This window comes from Rhinolophus sinicus, chromosome 3, assembly GCF_057876585.1.
Source record: "Rhinolophus sinicus isolate RSI-liver-muscle chromosome 3, RSI-T2T, whole genome shotgun sequence".
NCBI lineage: Eukaryota > Metazoa > Chordata > Mammalia > Chiroptera > Rhinolophidae > Rhinolophus > Rhinolophus sinicus.
In genome coordinates this window covers 129,758,216-129,772,941 of record NC_142503.1, presented here as the reverse complement: position 1 = coordinate 129,772,941, position 14,726 = coordinate 129,758,216, and the positions used below count along the sequence as shown (strand labels likewise).

General features: G+C 47.2%; 1 protein-coding gene across 1 annotated transcript; it reads right to left on the bottom strand.

Annotated features, from left to right (window-relative positions):
* Positions 1-9,015: 9,015 nt before the first annotated feature.
* On the bottom strand, positions 9,016-14,219 carry SALL2 (spalt like transcription factor 2). Its single transcript, XM_019713579.3, is given in 4 exon segments — positions 9,016-10,220; positions 10,223-10,346; positions 10,802-13,638; positions 14,008-14,219. Coding segments are annotated over 4 exon segments (3,303 nt in total). The 5' UTR covers positions 14,075-14,219; the 3' UTR covers positions 9,016-9,945.
* Positions 14,220-14,726: the final 507 nt, after the last annotated feature.

Below are 14,726 nucleotides of genomic sequence, written 5' to 3'. Positions count from 1 at the left end.
GGGTCTCTGGTCCTGCTCCCCACGTAAGAACACAGGATATGGTGAGGCCAAAAAGGAACACCACAGAGCCACAGATAGGGAAGTCATACCACTATATTCTCGCTGGCAGCGGGGCAAGACACATGCAGTAGGATCCACACAATCGGGAATCCACCATTCGCTTCTTCTGCCTGCCAACCAACCAACCAACCAACCAATCAACGCAGTCCTGGCAGTTATATCAGTAGCCAATTGGCTAACCAGTTACAGGTGACAGCCAACCAATCACAGTTGATGGTCATTCACTACCCAAGCCAGCACCTCCCCATGTGAGGCTGAGAGCCTGGAAACTGCTCTGTGGGACTGTGTCCCCATAATTATTTTATATGAATTTCAGGTGTACAGCATATGGTTAGACTGATATAATTTAAAAAGTGGTCCCCCAGTCTGGTACCCCCCTGGTGCTATACATAGTTATTACCATATTATTGACTATAGTCCCATGATTATTTTGTAACCACCAATTTGTACTTCTTAATCCCTTCCCCTTTTTCATCCTGCCTTCCAGGCCCCCTCCCATCTATCACCCCGATAAATCCAGTACCCGTCTGACACCATATGTAATTATTACAATATTATTGACTATAATCCTGATGCTATACCCTATATCCCCATGACTATTTTGTTACAACCAACTTGTACTTAATCTTTTCCCCTTTTTCACCCACTACCCCAATCCTCCTTCCATCTGGCAACCATCAAAATATTCTCTGTATCTATGAAACTGTTTCTGTTTCGTTTGTTTATTTTGTTCTTTAGATTCCATATATAAACAAAATCACATTGCATGTCTTTCACTGTCTTATATACTCCACTCAGTACAATACTTTCCAGGTCCATCCAAGCCACCGCAGATGGCAAGAACCCATTCCATCCCATTCCTGAATAATACTCCACTGTATATATGTACCACCCCCTCTTTATCCATTCTTTTGTCAACAGACACCCAGGCTGCCTCCGTATCTTGGCCATTGTAAACAATGCTGCAGTGAATATACGGATGCACATATCCCCTTGAAGGGGCATTTTGGGTTTCTTCGGATAAATAGTGGGATTACTGGGTCTTTCTTTGTCTCTTCTTTCAATCTGTGTGTGTCTTTTAATCTGAAGTGAGTCTCTTGTAGGCAGCATATATAAGGGTTTTGTTTCCTTATTCATTCAGCCCTCCTAAGTCTTTTGATTGGAGCATTTAATCCATTTACATTGAAAGTAATTGCTGATAGATATATATCTACTGCCATTTTATTATTCATAATTTTATTTTCTTTTTTTCCATCTTAAAGAAGTCCCTCTAACATTCCTTATAATACTGTTTGGTGGTGATGAACTCCTTTAGCTTCTCTTGTCTGGGAAGCTCTTTATCTGGCCTTCAATTTTCAATGATAGCCTTGCTGGGTTGAGTACCCTTTGTTGTAGGTCGTTTCTTTTCATCATATTGAATATTTCCTGTCATTCCCTTCTGTCCTGCAAAGTTTCTGTTGAGAAATCAGTTGGCAGTCTTATGGGAGCTCTCTTGTGGGTAACTAACTGCTTTTCTTTTGCTGCTTTTAGGATTCTCTCTTTATCTTTAACCTTTGCCATCTTCATTATAATGTATCTTGGTGTGGGACTGTTTGGGTTCATCTTGTTTGGGATGCTGTGATTCCTGGACCTGTATGTCTATTTCCTTCACCTGGTTAGGAAAGTTTTCAATCATTTTTTCTTCAAATAGATTCTCAATCCCTTGCTTTCTCTCTTCTCCTTCTGTTATGACTGTGATATGACTGTTGTTATGCTTGATGTTGTCCCAGAGATGTCTTAAACTATCCTCATTTTTAAATGCATTTTATTTATTTATTTATTTATTTATTTACTTACTTACTTACTTACTTACTTACTTACTTTGTTGTACTGATTGGGTGTTTTCTGCTACCTTGTCTTCCAAATTGCCTATGTGATCCTCTGCTTCATCTAGTCTGCTGGTGATTCCTTCTGGTGAATACTTCATTTCAGTTATTGTATTCTTCACTTCTGATTGGTTCTTTTTTATGGTTTCTATGTCCTTTTTATGTTTGCAATTGCTTTGTAGAAGTTCTCACTAAGTTCCTTGAACATCTTATAACCACTGTTTTGAACTCCGTATATAGTAAGTTGCTTGCCTCCATTTTGTTCAGTTCTTTTCCTAGAGTTTTCTCCTGTTCTTTCATTCAGGAATTATTTGTTTCCTCATTTTCGCTGCCTCTCTGTGTTTGTTTTTATGTATTAGGTGGGGCTGTTATGTCTCCCAATCTTGCCACGTGGCCTTAAGTAGTAGGGATCCTGAGGAGCCCAGTGGCACAGTCTCCCTGGTCACCTGAGCCGGGTGCTCCAGGAGTGTCCCTCGTGTGGTTGTGTGTGCCCTCCTGTTATAGTTGAGCCTTGATTGCTGTTGGCATGTCAGTGGGTGGTATTGACCCTCAGGCTGACTGGCTGTGGGGTTTGGCCACATCAACAGCTTATGGGCTGCTGTGCATGGGGCTTACCCCATGGAGTGGGATTTGCCTCTGTGGGCTCTGGTGCTTCTTGAGACCACCGTTTGTTTGTGCCACTTGTGGGGCCAATTGGGCAGTGCTCTGAATCCAACCTCCAAGTATGTTGGTTCTTGGGGCCTTTGGGGAGGCCCAGGTCAGCCATTGCTTGTGACTGGCCAGGGAGTACCTGGTAGAAACTACAAAGTGATCCACATTTGGTCCCTGCCTGTGCTATACCTGGAGGCCATGCTGAGAACCAAGGACAGCTGCCACTAGTACAAGGTCGGGGGTAGCTCTGCAAAAAGCCAGGACACCTGGAGGCCTGCTGCCACCTGCTGGCTCTCGTCCAGTTCAGCCACTAATAAAGACTCCTGCAGTATGCAAGTTGGGTGAGGCAGGGTCTCAGTGAGTCAACAGGGTGGAGTAGTGGAGCTCACCAGGCCAATCAGATTCAGATTTGGCCCATAGGGGCGGGCTCAACACAGTAAAAATGTTGCCCACCTGCTGCCTGCACTCAATCAGGGCCCCACACAGGGAAAATGGGGACTGTCCCTCCAGTCCTCACCCCAAAGTTACACAACTCAGTCTCTCCCTATGTGTCTCCAATGCACCCCAAGTCACCATCCTCCACCGGAGCCAAGGGTGAATGCCTGCACGGTCCCTTGAAGAGGATGTCTGGGTTTTCTCCAGCCTTCAGTCACACCCAGATGGTAGGAATCCCCATTGTTTTTCACAGCCAGAAGTTGTGAGGACTCCTCTTCCCAGCACCATACTCCAGGCTGGGGAGTCTGCTGTGGGGGGCTGGGGTCCCTTGCTCTTTCGTGGGGAACCTCTGTGGCTGCCATATCTCTCCCAATTTGAAATCACCACATGTGAGTGTGGGACCAGCCCATTTCATATCTCCACCCCTCATACCAGTCTCGATGTGGCCTCTTCTTTATAGCCTTAGTTATAAAACTTCTGTTCAGCTAGACTTCAGATGGTTCTCCAGGTTGATTGTTCTATTAATTTGGTTGTAATTTTCATGTGTTCATGGGATGAGGCAAGTACAGTGTTTATCTATTCTGTCATCTTGGATCTCCCTAGCTCTAAAAGTTGTGTATTTTTAAAGGTGTCCTCTGAATGGGAGCATTTAGAAACCACTGATTGATAAAAATCTGCATGATGCCAAACACTGTGTCAGAAAGAATAGCTTGAAAAGTCACGGCTCCTGTTTTCAAAGAGTTTCTAGAGTGGTAAACGACCTAAGGCCCAGTTCATTAATATTGAACCATCCTTATTTGAGGCCAGGTTGCAAATTCATGAGTAAAGAGCTTGCAATTTATTCAGACTATAACAGGGAATAATTTAGGGTTTGTGAATAGGGAGTGTTTTAAGATTGGTCTGGTGTTCTAGTTGGGTTGAGATCGGGAGGAGAGTTTAGAGACAGGGAAAATGGTTAGTAGCCTATTATAACTAAGTGTTTAATGATAGGAGCCTTAATTAATTCAGAAGCTGGTTTTGGATAGTAACGGAAAGGAAGGGGTAAATATGAAGGGGAGGTATTGAGAAGATGTATATGTATTGGAATGTGGCAATTTTATCCATTTATTCAGCAAATATTGAGTGACTACCACGTGCTAGGAGATTTAGTAGTGATCGAAATATTCTTTTCATGGGTTGCCAGTTAGCTCAGTTGGTTAGAGTGGGGTACTAATGCACCAAGGTTGTCAGTTCAATCCCGCATGGGCCACTGTAAGCTGTGCCCTCCTTAAAAAAATAAATAAATAAAAATAAAAATTCCATCTCATTTTCTGAATTTAATTTACTTAGTAGGTCATTTCCACTGTTTTTTGAGATGTGTAACTTTGTATATGAACCTAGAAGAAGAGGACACAGAAATGAATATGCACTCACCTGAGCATCTCTGGACATATAATTCTCAGGATTACACTCAATGAGAAGCAAAAATGCTATCTTCCTCAGGTGAAATACACTTGGGAAAGTTGGCTGATGTGAGATCATGGAAGACTGCTCAAGGGGACCGCCTTACCTAAAGGTTTTTGCTTCCTTTAGTAACCTTGGTGTAGCAACTGCTCTCAGTAGAGTGAATAAGGGATGCTTTTGTATTTTCATTTGGGGTGTATCCTGTGTGGCTTTATGTTTAGACATATGTATTATTACTAAAGTAAGATAGCCCTATTATTTCTATATTATAGCACTGTTAAATTAATAGTTAATTGTTCACAGGTAGCATTTGAGATCTTGCTCCCCAGCATGTCATCAGTTTGGCTCAAGTAAACTCTTATGAAGGTTTAAAAAAAAGAAAAAATGAAACCAAACCAAAACAGTTAATTGTTCACAAGTCCGAATCTCTCACTTGTTATAAGATCACTGTTTCTTTCAAGGTCCTTTACATATAGAAATGAAATATACATAAATTATTTAGTAGTGAAACTAATAATCTTGAAGGAGAAAAAGAGTTCTGGATACAGCCTTGCAGAAGATGAAGGGGGTTGATTATCCTAAAGACAGAATTCTGTAGGTCAATCCCTAAACAGTATAAGCATTTTTGTCTAGAAAGGATTTTCTGGTGGAAGAGATTTAGTCTCTGGTAGAATTTGAGATTCCTAAAGCCTGGATTGCCTCCTCTGACATACAGAGGAAGCCAAAGAACCAGTGCAGGTACTTCTGAAAAATCAACCAAATCAAGGGCAGTTCCTGGAAGTCTTTGTGTTCACATTCACTTTGGGTAAGTTATTACGGTAGTAAATTGGCAAATTTTAAGAGCATAGGAGGGCCACTTAACATGAACTGCTTATAGATTCTTTCTAGACTCCTCATGACCTGTTTTGTGCTCAAAGGAAAGCCACATCTTTCTTGTCTGCCCACTCTTGGCCAATCAGCATACAACCCTGAGTAGTGCAGAGGAAGAAACCTCAGCCAGATCTCTTCTAGTCAGAACAGTGTAAGCCTGGTTGTGAGATGAGAGCTGCATGCACTACATTTCTTAACTTTTCCTCATATCTGCTGTGGTCGACTGTTTCCAGAGTTAGCCCCAGCAATGCCTCCGAAAATACATGCACTTATGCAGTGCGACTTTGCACTTTTCTGGTTACTTGTAAAGATTATTTCCCCTCCTCTGCAATCTGAGTTGGCCTTCTGACTAGCTTTGGCCATCAGAATGTGGCAGAAGTGATACTGAGTTTCAGACCTAGGCCTTATGAGGCTTTGCAGCATCTGCTTTTCTTAGAGACCTAGGCCTTCGTGGAAGTCCAGTTATCCTAAATGATAAACCACTTGAAAAGAGAGGAGAGAGCTATCCTAGAGATTGAAAGACCTCTAAGGATGCAAGATTATAAGGAGAGAGGTCCCAACATTCTAGCCATTCAGTTGAGGGGCCAGATGTGAGTAAGGCCATCTTGGATCCTCCAGCACAAATCGATGCTGCCTGAGTGACCTCAGACTTCACCACATGGAACACAGACAATCCATCCTAGCTGAGACCTGCCCAGACAATGATGGACTCACAAACACATAATTACTAAGACCCTGAGTTTTGGGATGGTTGATTACACAGCAATAGATTATTGAAACATCCACATACTAACCAAAGGTTCTTTGGCCAAATGGCTTGTTTCTTAAGTTGTTGTCCTTACTCAGCTTTTTATTTTATGATCAAAAGCAAAATGCTTGGTCAAATATATGGTGATAGAAGAACTGATTCTGGCAGGTGAACACATAATGCAATATATAGATGATGTATTATAGAATCGTACACTTGAAACCTGTGTTTTGTTGACCATTGTCACCCCAGTAAATTTCAATAATTAAAAAATAAATCAAAATGGGGTTAGTTAATCTGTTATTAAACATTAGAAAAGACAAGGAAGGTCATGTAAAGGGAAGTCAAAGTTGGGTCTAATTGAGAATAACAGTAGTAGTCTTTTGGGAATCAGGAGACAGATGTTCCTTGGTTTACTGAGACATTCCACGGATGGTAACCAGAGCGCCCGGGAGCAGTTTTTGAGATGAAAATGTAACAAAGGAATCTAGGCCTTTTTGGAGGTCATACAGGTTGAAATTTCCAAGAAGTAGATGCTGACACAGACTTAGGAGTCTAAAAGTTTCGTTAGGAAGAAACACTTGGAAAAGGGGGAGAAAGCAGGAGTGGGTAGGGAGAGTTGTCAGACTAGGATGCAGACCTGACAAAGTCTCTGCAGACCAGTGGGGTGTTCCAGAGCAAAAATAGCTCATTAGAGTCCATGTTCCATGGGAATGGCTATGCCCCTGTGTCCCATCACCTTGGTCAGTCTTTGGCCAGGGGCTGGTGAAGAGTGGGACAGCCAAAGGCTGTCAGCTAACTAGGCTTCTTGGGGCTGGGTAGCCAATTCATTTTTGAAGGGACCTGTCTGAAGCAGCATATCTCTGTATCTGTCAAAGGGGCCTCAGTATATTTTATGTAGGTTCTTAAATGATAACTGCATTGGTCCTTAGGTTGTTGTATGGATTGAGTTAATATATTTAAGAGTGGTTATTATGAAATTTGAATTCAAGAAAATTATATCCCCCACCCTTCTCTATCTTTGCCTTATGAGTTAGTTATTTTCCTCTGGAAACCCCTAAGCCATTGTTTTCGTCTACCATAGTTTACTACCACCATGTAAGAATATGTTTACATTTTTTCTCTTCCTAGGCTGAGCTCCCCCAGGGGCAGAAGTATGTCTTATTTACTTTTGTACCTACCCAACACTTGGTCTCTGAAAGAAAATAAATCCTCAGAAATTAAATGAATGAATGAGTAAAGTTGTCTCTTGCTTCTAATAGTGATGCTTTTTATCCATCCAGTTTGAACTGGATCCACTATGTTTATTTTGTGTAAAGTTTTTTTTTTTTAAATAAATTTATTGGGGTGACAGTGGTTAGTAAAATTACATAGGTTTCAATCATGTAAAATGTTCTGAAAGCTGCATTTGTTTATACACTCATTCCAACAGGTTAGTTAACTCACCTTCCTAAAAGATGACCAAATGAAAAGTGATTGAGAGTGAGAAATGGTGGGGATGAGGGTGGGCATTGGAGGGGGCTGCAAGAAGGGGGGGACTAAAGGCTCTAAGAAGAGAAAGAATAAGTTTAAGGTGAAGAGAGAAGAGAAAAAGAAATAAAAGCTGTCAGATAGAAGAGGCTAATGAAAGAAAAAGCAGGACAAGAAGGAAAAAGAATGAAAAGAGACAGAAAGAGGCGGTGGGGAGTCAGGCTGTGCTGACCTGCCCAAGGAAATATCCATCAGAAGTCTGACAGCTGTTACCATAATAGGAGCTGGCATCTAAAGAGAGGGCAAGTCTAGTTTAATTAGTTAAATGGCATTCTCTATGTCCAATGGGGGTAGAGGAGGTAAAGAAAATAGGATTGGTGACCCACCTCCTTTCATAGGCTAAAAGGAAAAACAGATTTATAAAGCTTAGCCAGGCATTAAAGAGACAGGAGGTGTTTCTTTTCCAAATTGAGTTCACAAGACTCCTATGTGTTTCTATTCACCAGTACCTTTTAAAGGAACCTGTACTGCTCTGGTAGGAACAAGTGTTATCAAATATCATTCTTTACCTTGAATGGAGTCAAGAATAGGTTTACTCATCTGCTCCTTTCTTTCTGCAAGCCAGACTCATATCAGGAGTCCTTAATGATGTAGCAGGAAGCCAGCACCATCCTTGATCACTGTTTGTAGCACTAAGACTGTGATTCTGTGACCCTGGGTTCTTAATCCAACTCTGCCACTAAATTGGATGAGTGACTTTGGGCAAATCATTTCACCAGTTCCATCCCTTCTGCACTAAAATTCAGTGGTATTATAGTCTTACAAAAAAATAAAAAATCTGGAGAATGTTCTCTTTAGGAAACCAAGGTCTGACAGTCAAATTTGAACCTTACCATATTATAAAAAGACGAAGTAAAATTACTTATATATTTTTTCCATCTCATGCTTCCACCCCTAATGTACTTCCTCTGCTAAGAATCCTCGTTTATATTATCTTGTTGGTAGAAATTATTAGGGTTGAGTTACATTTTTTCCTTTCTGTTTATAACATCAGATCTCAAGGACCATACAAATTAATTCTTCTTGGTTCTGCAGATTAACTGATGTCAACTCGCCTGGCCTGGGGTTCAGGAAAGACTGATAAAGAAACAGTTTCCAAACTTTAAGCAGAACAAAACAAAAAAACCACAAAAGCCTGATGACGGAATGTTCTAGGGAAAGAGAAAACCCAGACAATGACTGCACACAGTGGGTAAATCCCCTATCTTTTGAGAACACAAACTCCATTTCCCCAGGGAAACTATGTTCACTAGAAGTTGTTTTAGGACAAGGCTGAATAAATTAAATATTTCAACACCATATGTTCAGCTTTTGGCAGGAGATGTAGGTGGGAAGGGAATCTCAATGTTAGGGAATGCCCATATCACACCCCAGCTGCTATTTAGTCATGAAATAAGGAGAAACACACAAATATTTGGTTAAAACACCTTTAATGGAAAGGAAAGACACTAACATCTCCCTTGACTGCTCTTTACATTTTACTATGTTAGGAAGCTCTGGAGCCTACACCTTCGGAGAAGAAGCCGTCATTCAAGTCAGTCAATAGCAGAATCAACACTCTCTCCTCCTCAGAACTCCTCTTCCAAATGATCCTATGTTAAGAGTAAATACTACATCTCATTACAAGACGGAGAAGCAGGGAGGACACCATCTGGAGCTCATCTCTGAAAGTCTGGGACTCTAAGAACCAGACAGTGGCAAAGACATAAGCCCCAGTCCGTGGACAGGCAAGATGGGGAGGAAATGGGACTCGAGAGAGGAAGATGAGGAAAATACAAGGGGCCAGGGAACAAAGGAGGGAGTTATCTAAAACTAGGAGCACACTAGTGCTAGGACATCCCCTATGATCTGTGGTACACTGCTGCACACCATTAGTCCAAAAGAACATCCATGAGATCCATCCAATCAAGAATTCAAGGTCCATTCCCTTACCTCATGTCCCTTTCTTAATCACACAGTTTCCCAGTATAAATCCCTATACTTTAGTAACATTCCTCAACTCTCCACCATTATTTCAACTGCCCTCGCCAACAGTGTTTGTTAAAGATGGGAACTAACTTCACATTTCCCACGGGAGATCTCTTGGCAAGTAATCTGCTCGTTTCCTAACTTTGAGAGGCAATGATGAAGGAATGTGAGTAGTTGGAGATGTCTTGGCATACCGACCAGCCAACACTTTGCCTTGATGTGACTATCAAGGAGTTTACTGGGGAGAGTGTCCTATGCTCTACATTTCTCCCTACCTTCTAGGGCCGAGCCACAGATACAGATATTGCTGTATTGCTGCAGCTTCATTGATGGCACCTTGTGGAGCAGGGGGAAAGAGAAGGAATGTACAGTTTGCTATTTCTCTTCTATGATGGGCTTCTCAGGCAATGCTGTGGATGCAGGAGGCTGAAATAAGAAGAGGGGGTCTCTCTTCTCCTTGGCCTCTCTGCATCCCATTGCTACAGGCACCTTTCTAGCCACAATTCCTAGGCCAAACAGCACTGGTGGTGCCAGGCCTGAAGTGGTAGTGGAGGTGGAGCTGGACCTCCCGGACTTGGTAGGTAGGCCACCTGACGGGAAAGACGTGTACTGGTTCCAGAGAGACAGGGGAACCACCCTCACCAGCTGGGAGGAATGTCTTGGGACAAGAAGTCCTGCAGATTGACCTGGTCACCAGAGAGGAGTGGCACTGGGCCCTCCAGGGACAGCTGCCGGCCCAAAGGGCTGCAATTCCAAATGTGGGTGCTCAGGTGCATCTGCCAAAAGGAAAGGGAGAAGAAGGGAGAAGAGGGGAGAACGGTCACCCCAGGGAAGCTGGAGAAGGTTTCAGTTGGGAATGTGAAAGCTATAGAGAATCCATTTCCCTGTGAATGAAGAGGGAAGAAAAATTCCTCAGGGGGCCATCCCCCTGTGAGCACAACAATTTCAAAGCTCAGGAACTAGAGAAAAGCCACTAGGGTCATATCATGTAAGAACTCAGAGAAAAAGACAAATAGGGGCTCATAAATCATGGAGGTCCTTCTACAGAGCTCTTGATTTCTGCAACCTGGATCAAAGGGCAGCAGGTACAGAAAAAACAGGCTCATGGAATTGTAGGGTCATCTTTTCGGGGAAAGGGGGACAGCCCTGGGGAAGTGATGGAGGGTGAACAGCCTGGGACCAAGGAAAGAGCAGCAATATTCTGAGGGCCGTGGGGGGCAAAGGGCTGTACCTGGTGGTGAGCCAGCAGCATATGCTTCTTGAGGGTAGCCCGCTCGAGAAAACCCTGCCTGCAGAAAACACAAGTGAGGAGTGGTCCCTCCTTGGGGTGGATCTTCTGATGTTCTTCCAGAGCTGCCTGGGTGGGATAGGTCTGGCCACACACTTCACAGGCCTTTCTGCTACTGCCCTCTCCTGGCTCCTTTCTCATTGCTTCCGGCATGCTCAGCTCCTCCACCAAGGTGGTGCTGCTGCCTTCCCCTTCAAGGGCAAATGCTGACGTTGGGCTTGAGCTCCTCTGTGGTTTGCCCCCCTCTTCTGTGCCTCCTGCAACATCACCGCCTCCCTGCTCCATTGGCTGTGTTTGATTCAGGCTGTCAGGTGGCGGCGGTGGTGGTGGTGGCGGCGGCGGTGGCGGTGGCAAAGGAGGTGGTTGAATTGCTTTCTCATTACTGTCCATCTCCTTCCCAGCTGTGGCTGCTGCCACCACTGTCCCCACTTCCTCCTCTGCCCCAGATGCTTCTTCCGAATCACCTCGCACTGATATTGCCTTCTCACCTCCACTCTCTGAACCTCTTCCTGCCAGAGAATCTTCATCGGTTACATCTTCGTCTTCTTCCTCATCCTCTTCCTCCTCTTCAGACAATTCCTCTTCTGGGGATGGCTGGGATGGCTGCTGAGGGAAACTCCCTGCCCCAGAGACTGTAGACTGCTCAGAGCCATTCTCCTGGGCAGCTCCCCCGCCTTCAGGGAGCGCGGTGCTACCGTTGGGGATTTGGCCCCCCAGGTGCATCCGAACATGCTGCTGCAGAGTAACAGCGTTGGTGAACTTCTTCTGGCAGATGGGGCAGGAGTTCTGGGCCCGGGCAGCTGGGCTGGCCTTGTGGCCCACAAAATGTGCACGCAGATTGCCTCGCGTGGAGAAGGCTCTGCCACACACTTTGCATTTGAAGGGCCGCTCACCTCCATGTTGGCCATAATGCAGGCGCAGTGCTCGAGGACAGCTTAGCACCCGGAGGCAGATGACACACTGGTTAGGTCCGGATGAGGCTGAGGATGAAGCTGCAGGGGCAGAGGTGGTGGGGGCTCCTGAGGCAGTAGAGGCCACTGCCACAGCTCCCTGTCGGTCAATCTTTTCTACCAGTTGCTGTAGCTTTGATGTCTCAGAGGGTGAGGTCCCCAAGGGCTCTAGCACATAGGGGAAGGGGAAGCTCCCAGTGGACTTAAAGTGGTTGGTAAGCAGTGCCCAGCTGGGTAGTGAAGTCACCAGCTTACTTAGCTGCATGCGGGTTGCTGTGCCACTTTCTGCCACCCCGGAGATGGCGGAGGCCTCAGTCCCTGGAGGGGTATTTTCATCAGCTTTACTCTTTGGCTCTACTGCTTTCATGAGCACAAACTTATTGAAAGCAGGGAGCGCAGGAGCCGCGGCTGTGCCTGCACCAGTGGAGAGTAGTGTCAGGCTTTCTGTGGCACTGAGTGCTGTGGTGGAGGCCACCAGAGGCTTGCGTTCCACACCTCCACCTGGTATGGCTGCCTCCTCCTCAGCTTTCTCTGGTGGCACAGACATCCCATAAGGCAGGCCGCTGCTGGTGATGACGTAGTCTAGGTGCTCTGGCACCGGGTGAGGATTCATCTGCACGTGTGGGTACTTCTCACGATGCCGGTGGAAATGCACTTTGAGGTTGCCACGGGTGGTAAAGCGGTTGCCACAGACATTACATTTATAGGGCCTCTCACCTGTGTGTGAACGCAGGTGGATCTGCAGGGCACTGTCACTGCCAAATACTTTGGCACAGAAGCGGCATTTGTGCCGTCCACCAGGTTTCTCCAAGGGACCCATCACTTCCCCATAGCCCAGCTCACCACTTCCATTCTTTGGCTTTAGGAGGCCTGGGGAGGCAGCGGCCTCGAGGCCTCGGGCTGCCCCAAGACACTGTGCTGCCAGTAGTCCCGTGGTGCCTGGGAATGCCAGATGAGGCGAGGCAATCAGCTGATCTGTGCTGCCTGGCAGGGCTGGGGAGGGGGCAGGCGTGGGCTTGTGGCTTCGTCCAACCCCTCCAGCAGAAAAAGGGTGCTGTGACCCCAGTGGATGGTAAAGGTGGAAGAAAGCCTGCTTGGGTGTTTCTGCCCCTGAGGAGGAGGAGGTGGAGGAGGAAGGTGCCAGTGTCTTGCCAGTTTGGACAGGCTTGATGGGGCTGAAGAGGGGCAGCAGGGGCTTGGTGGAGGAGGCAGGCCCTGTCCCAGGTAACTCTGAGGGACTGGCAGGGGCACCGACGGTCTGGCCTAAGGAACCGAGCAGCAGTACCTGCCGGCAGATTTGCTCAGTCATCTGCATCTGATGGATCTGCCGCTGCTGCAGCACCCGGAGCTCTTCCAAGATCAGAGGGATGTTCAAGTGGCCGCTGCCTACACCTGGAGGCGGAGGTGGCGGTGGAGGAGGAGGGGGTGCAGGGGTGGATTCTGGAGGTAAGGGGGTTGCTCCCAGCTTGGGACTGGCCAAGATCAGGCCCCCACCTCCCCCAGCTGCTGTACCTGTGGCAGCGACCAGAAAATGCCCCGCAGACTCCTCTCCTCTCCGCTCTGAGGCCCAGGTAGGATCTGTGGGCACTGAGGACCCAGAATCTGGGGGGTTGCTGTGCTCTGCGTCCATGACCTGGGGACTGTTGTGGCCCTCAGGCCGGGGTTCAGAAGAGGTTGAAGAGTTGTTGGGGTTCTCCTGGCCCCCAATTATCACCATTACAGGGGGGTCAGTAGAGCATGCATTCTGGTGGGCGAGGAATTCAGTTGGGTCAGTGAATTGTGCGCAGCACTTGGCACAGACCTGGGGGTGGTCCTCCTCGCTAGCATCACCTGGGGAGAAGACAAGGAGAGAGCGTGGGTGGCGCGGTTGGAATGGGTATACAGAGGCTCTAATTAACAATGAGCCCAGTAACCGCTAGTTGGGGGTGGGGAGATGAGCTCACCATCAGGCCAAGCGGAAGGCTAGAGCTCAGTCCTGACCCTCCTTGATACGAGAACCCCAGCACGGGGGGAGGGAACACGCGCAAGCTACTGCCTTCCTCTGCTCTCCCCCGCCCAAACCCGGGCCACAGGCAGGCGCAAGGAAGAGGGCCTATGCCGAGAACCGTGCATTTGATCCCCTTCACCGAAAGTCCTTCCTCCCCTCCCCCTGCGCGTCCCTTCGGCCCCCACCCCTGCCCGGGCTGGGCCCTACCGCACCTCCAAGCTCCGCTGGCTCCCCGCAGGGACCCCCGAGAAGAGAGCTTCTCAAGGCTTCGTGCGCCATGGTCGTGGGGGAGGTGGAGGGCTCGGTGGAGTGGGAGACAATGGGTTTGGGGATTGGGGGAGGCGGCGGTGGCCGCCGGGGATGCGGCAGCGTCGTACCCAGCGGCCCAGACTGCAGAGATGGAGATCGGTGGAGGCAGCGGGGGCAGGGAGCCGCGGAGGAGGGGGAGGGGATCGAGAAGGCACAGAGGAGGGAGGAGCCAGAGCGAGAAAGCAGGGAGAGGGGAGATGGGGGAGGAGCTGCTGGGGAGGGGAGTTTGTGCGGAGGAGCTGTTGGAGAGGGAGGCGGGAGCTGGAAGAGAAGGGAGCCGGGAGGGGAAGGGGATGTTTGGGGGCGGGAACCCAGGGCCTAGGAGGGTTTACCGAGGCTCAGTGACAGGTGCTGTGGGGGTGTGGTGGGGGTCCACCTTTCCTTGCTCTCTGCCAGCTCCCCCTATCTCCAGATGTCTTTGCCCAGGCCTGCCCAGCCAGGAAGCTCAAGGGGGCAAAGTGGGAAACACAACCCTGCTCAGCAGAGCAAAGCGACAGGCTTCTCCTATTTTTCTTTGGATAAAGGATCCGCTGAGCCTGTAAAACATGGACTCCAGAGAGGGTGGTCTGATCTCCCAGAGGAGAGAGCCAGACCAGAACATCCACCCCTCATTAACACCCCA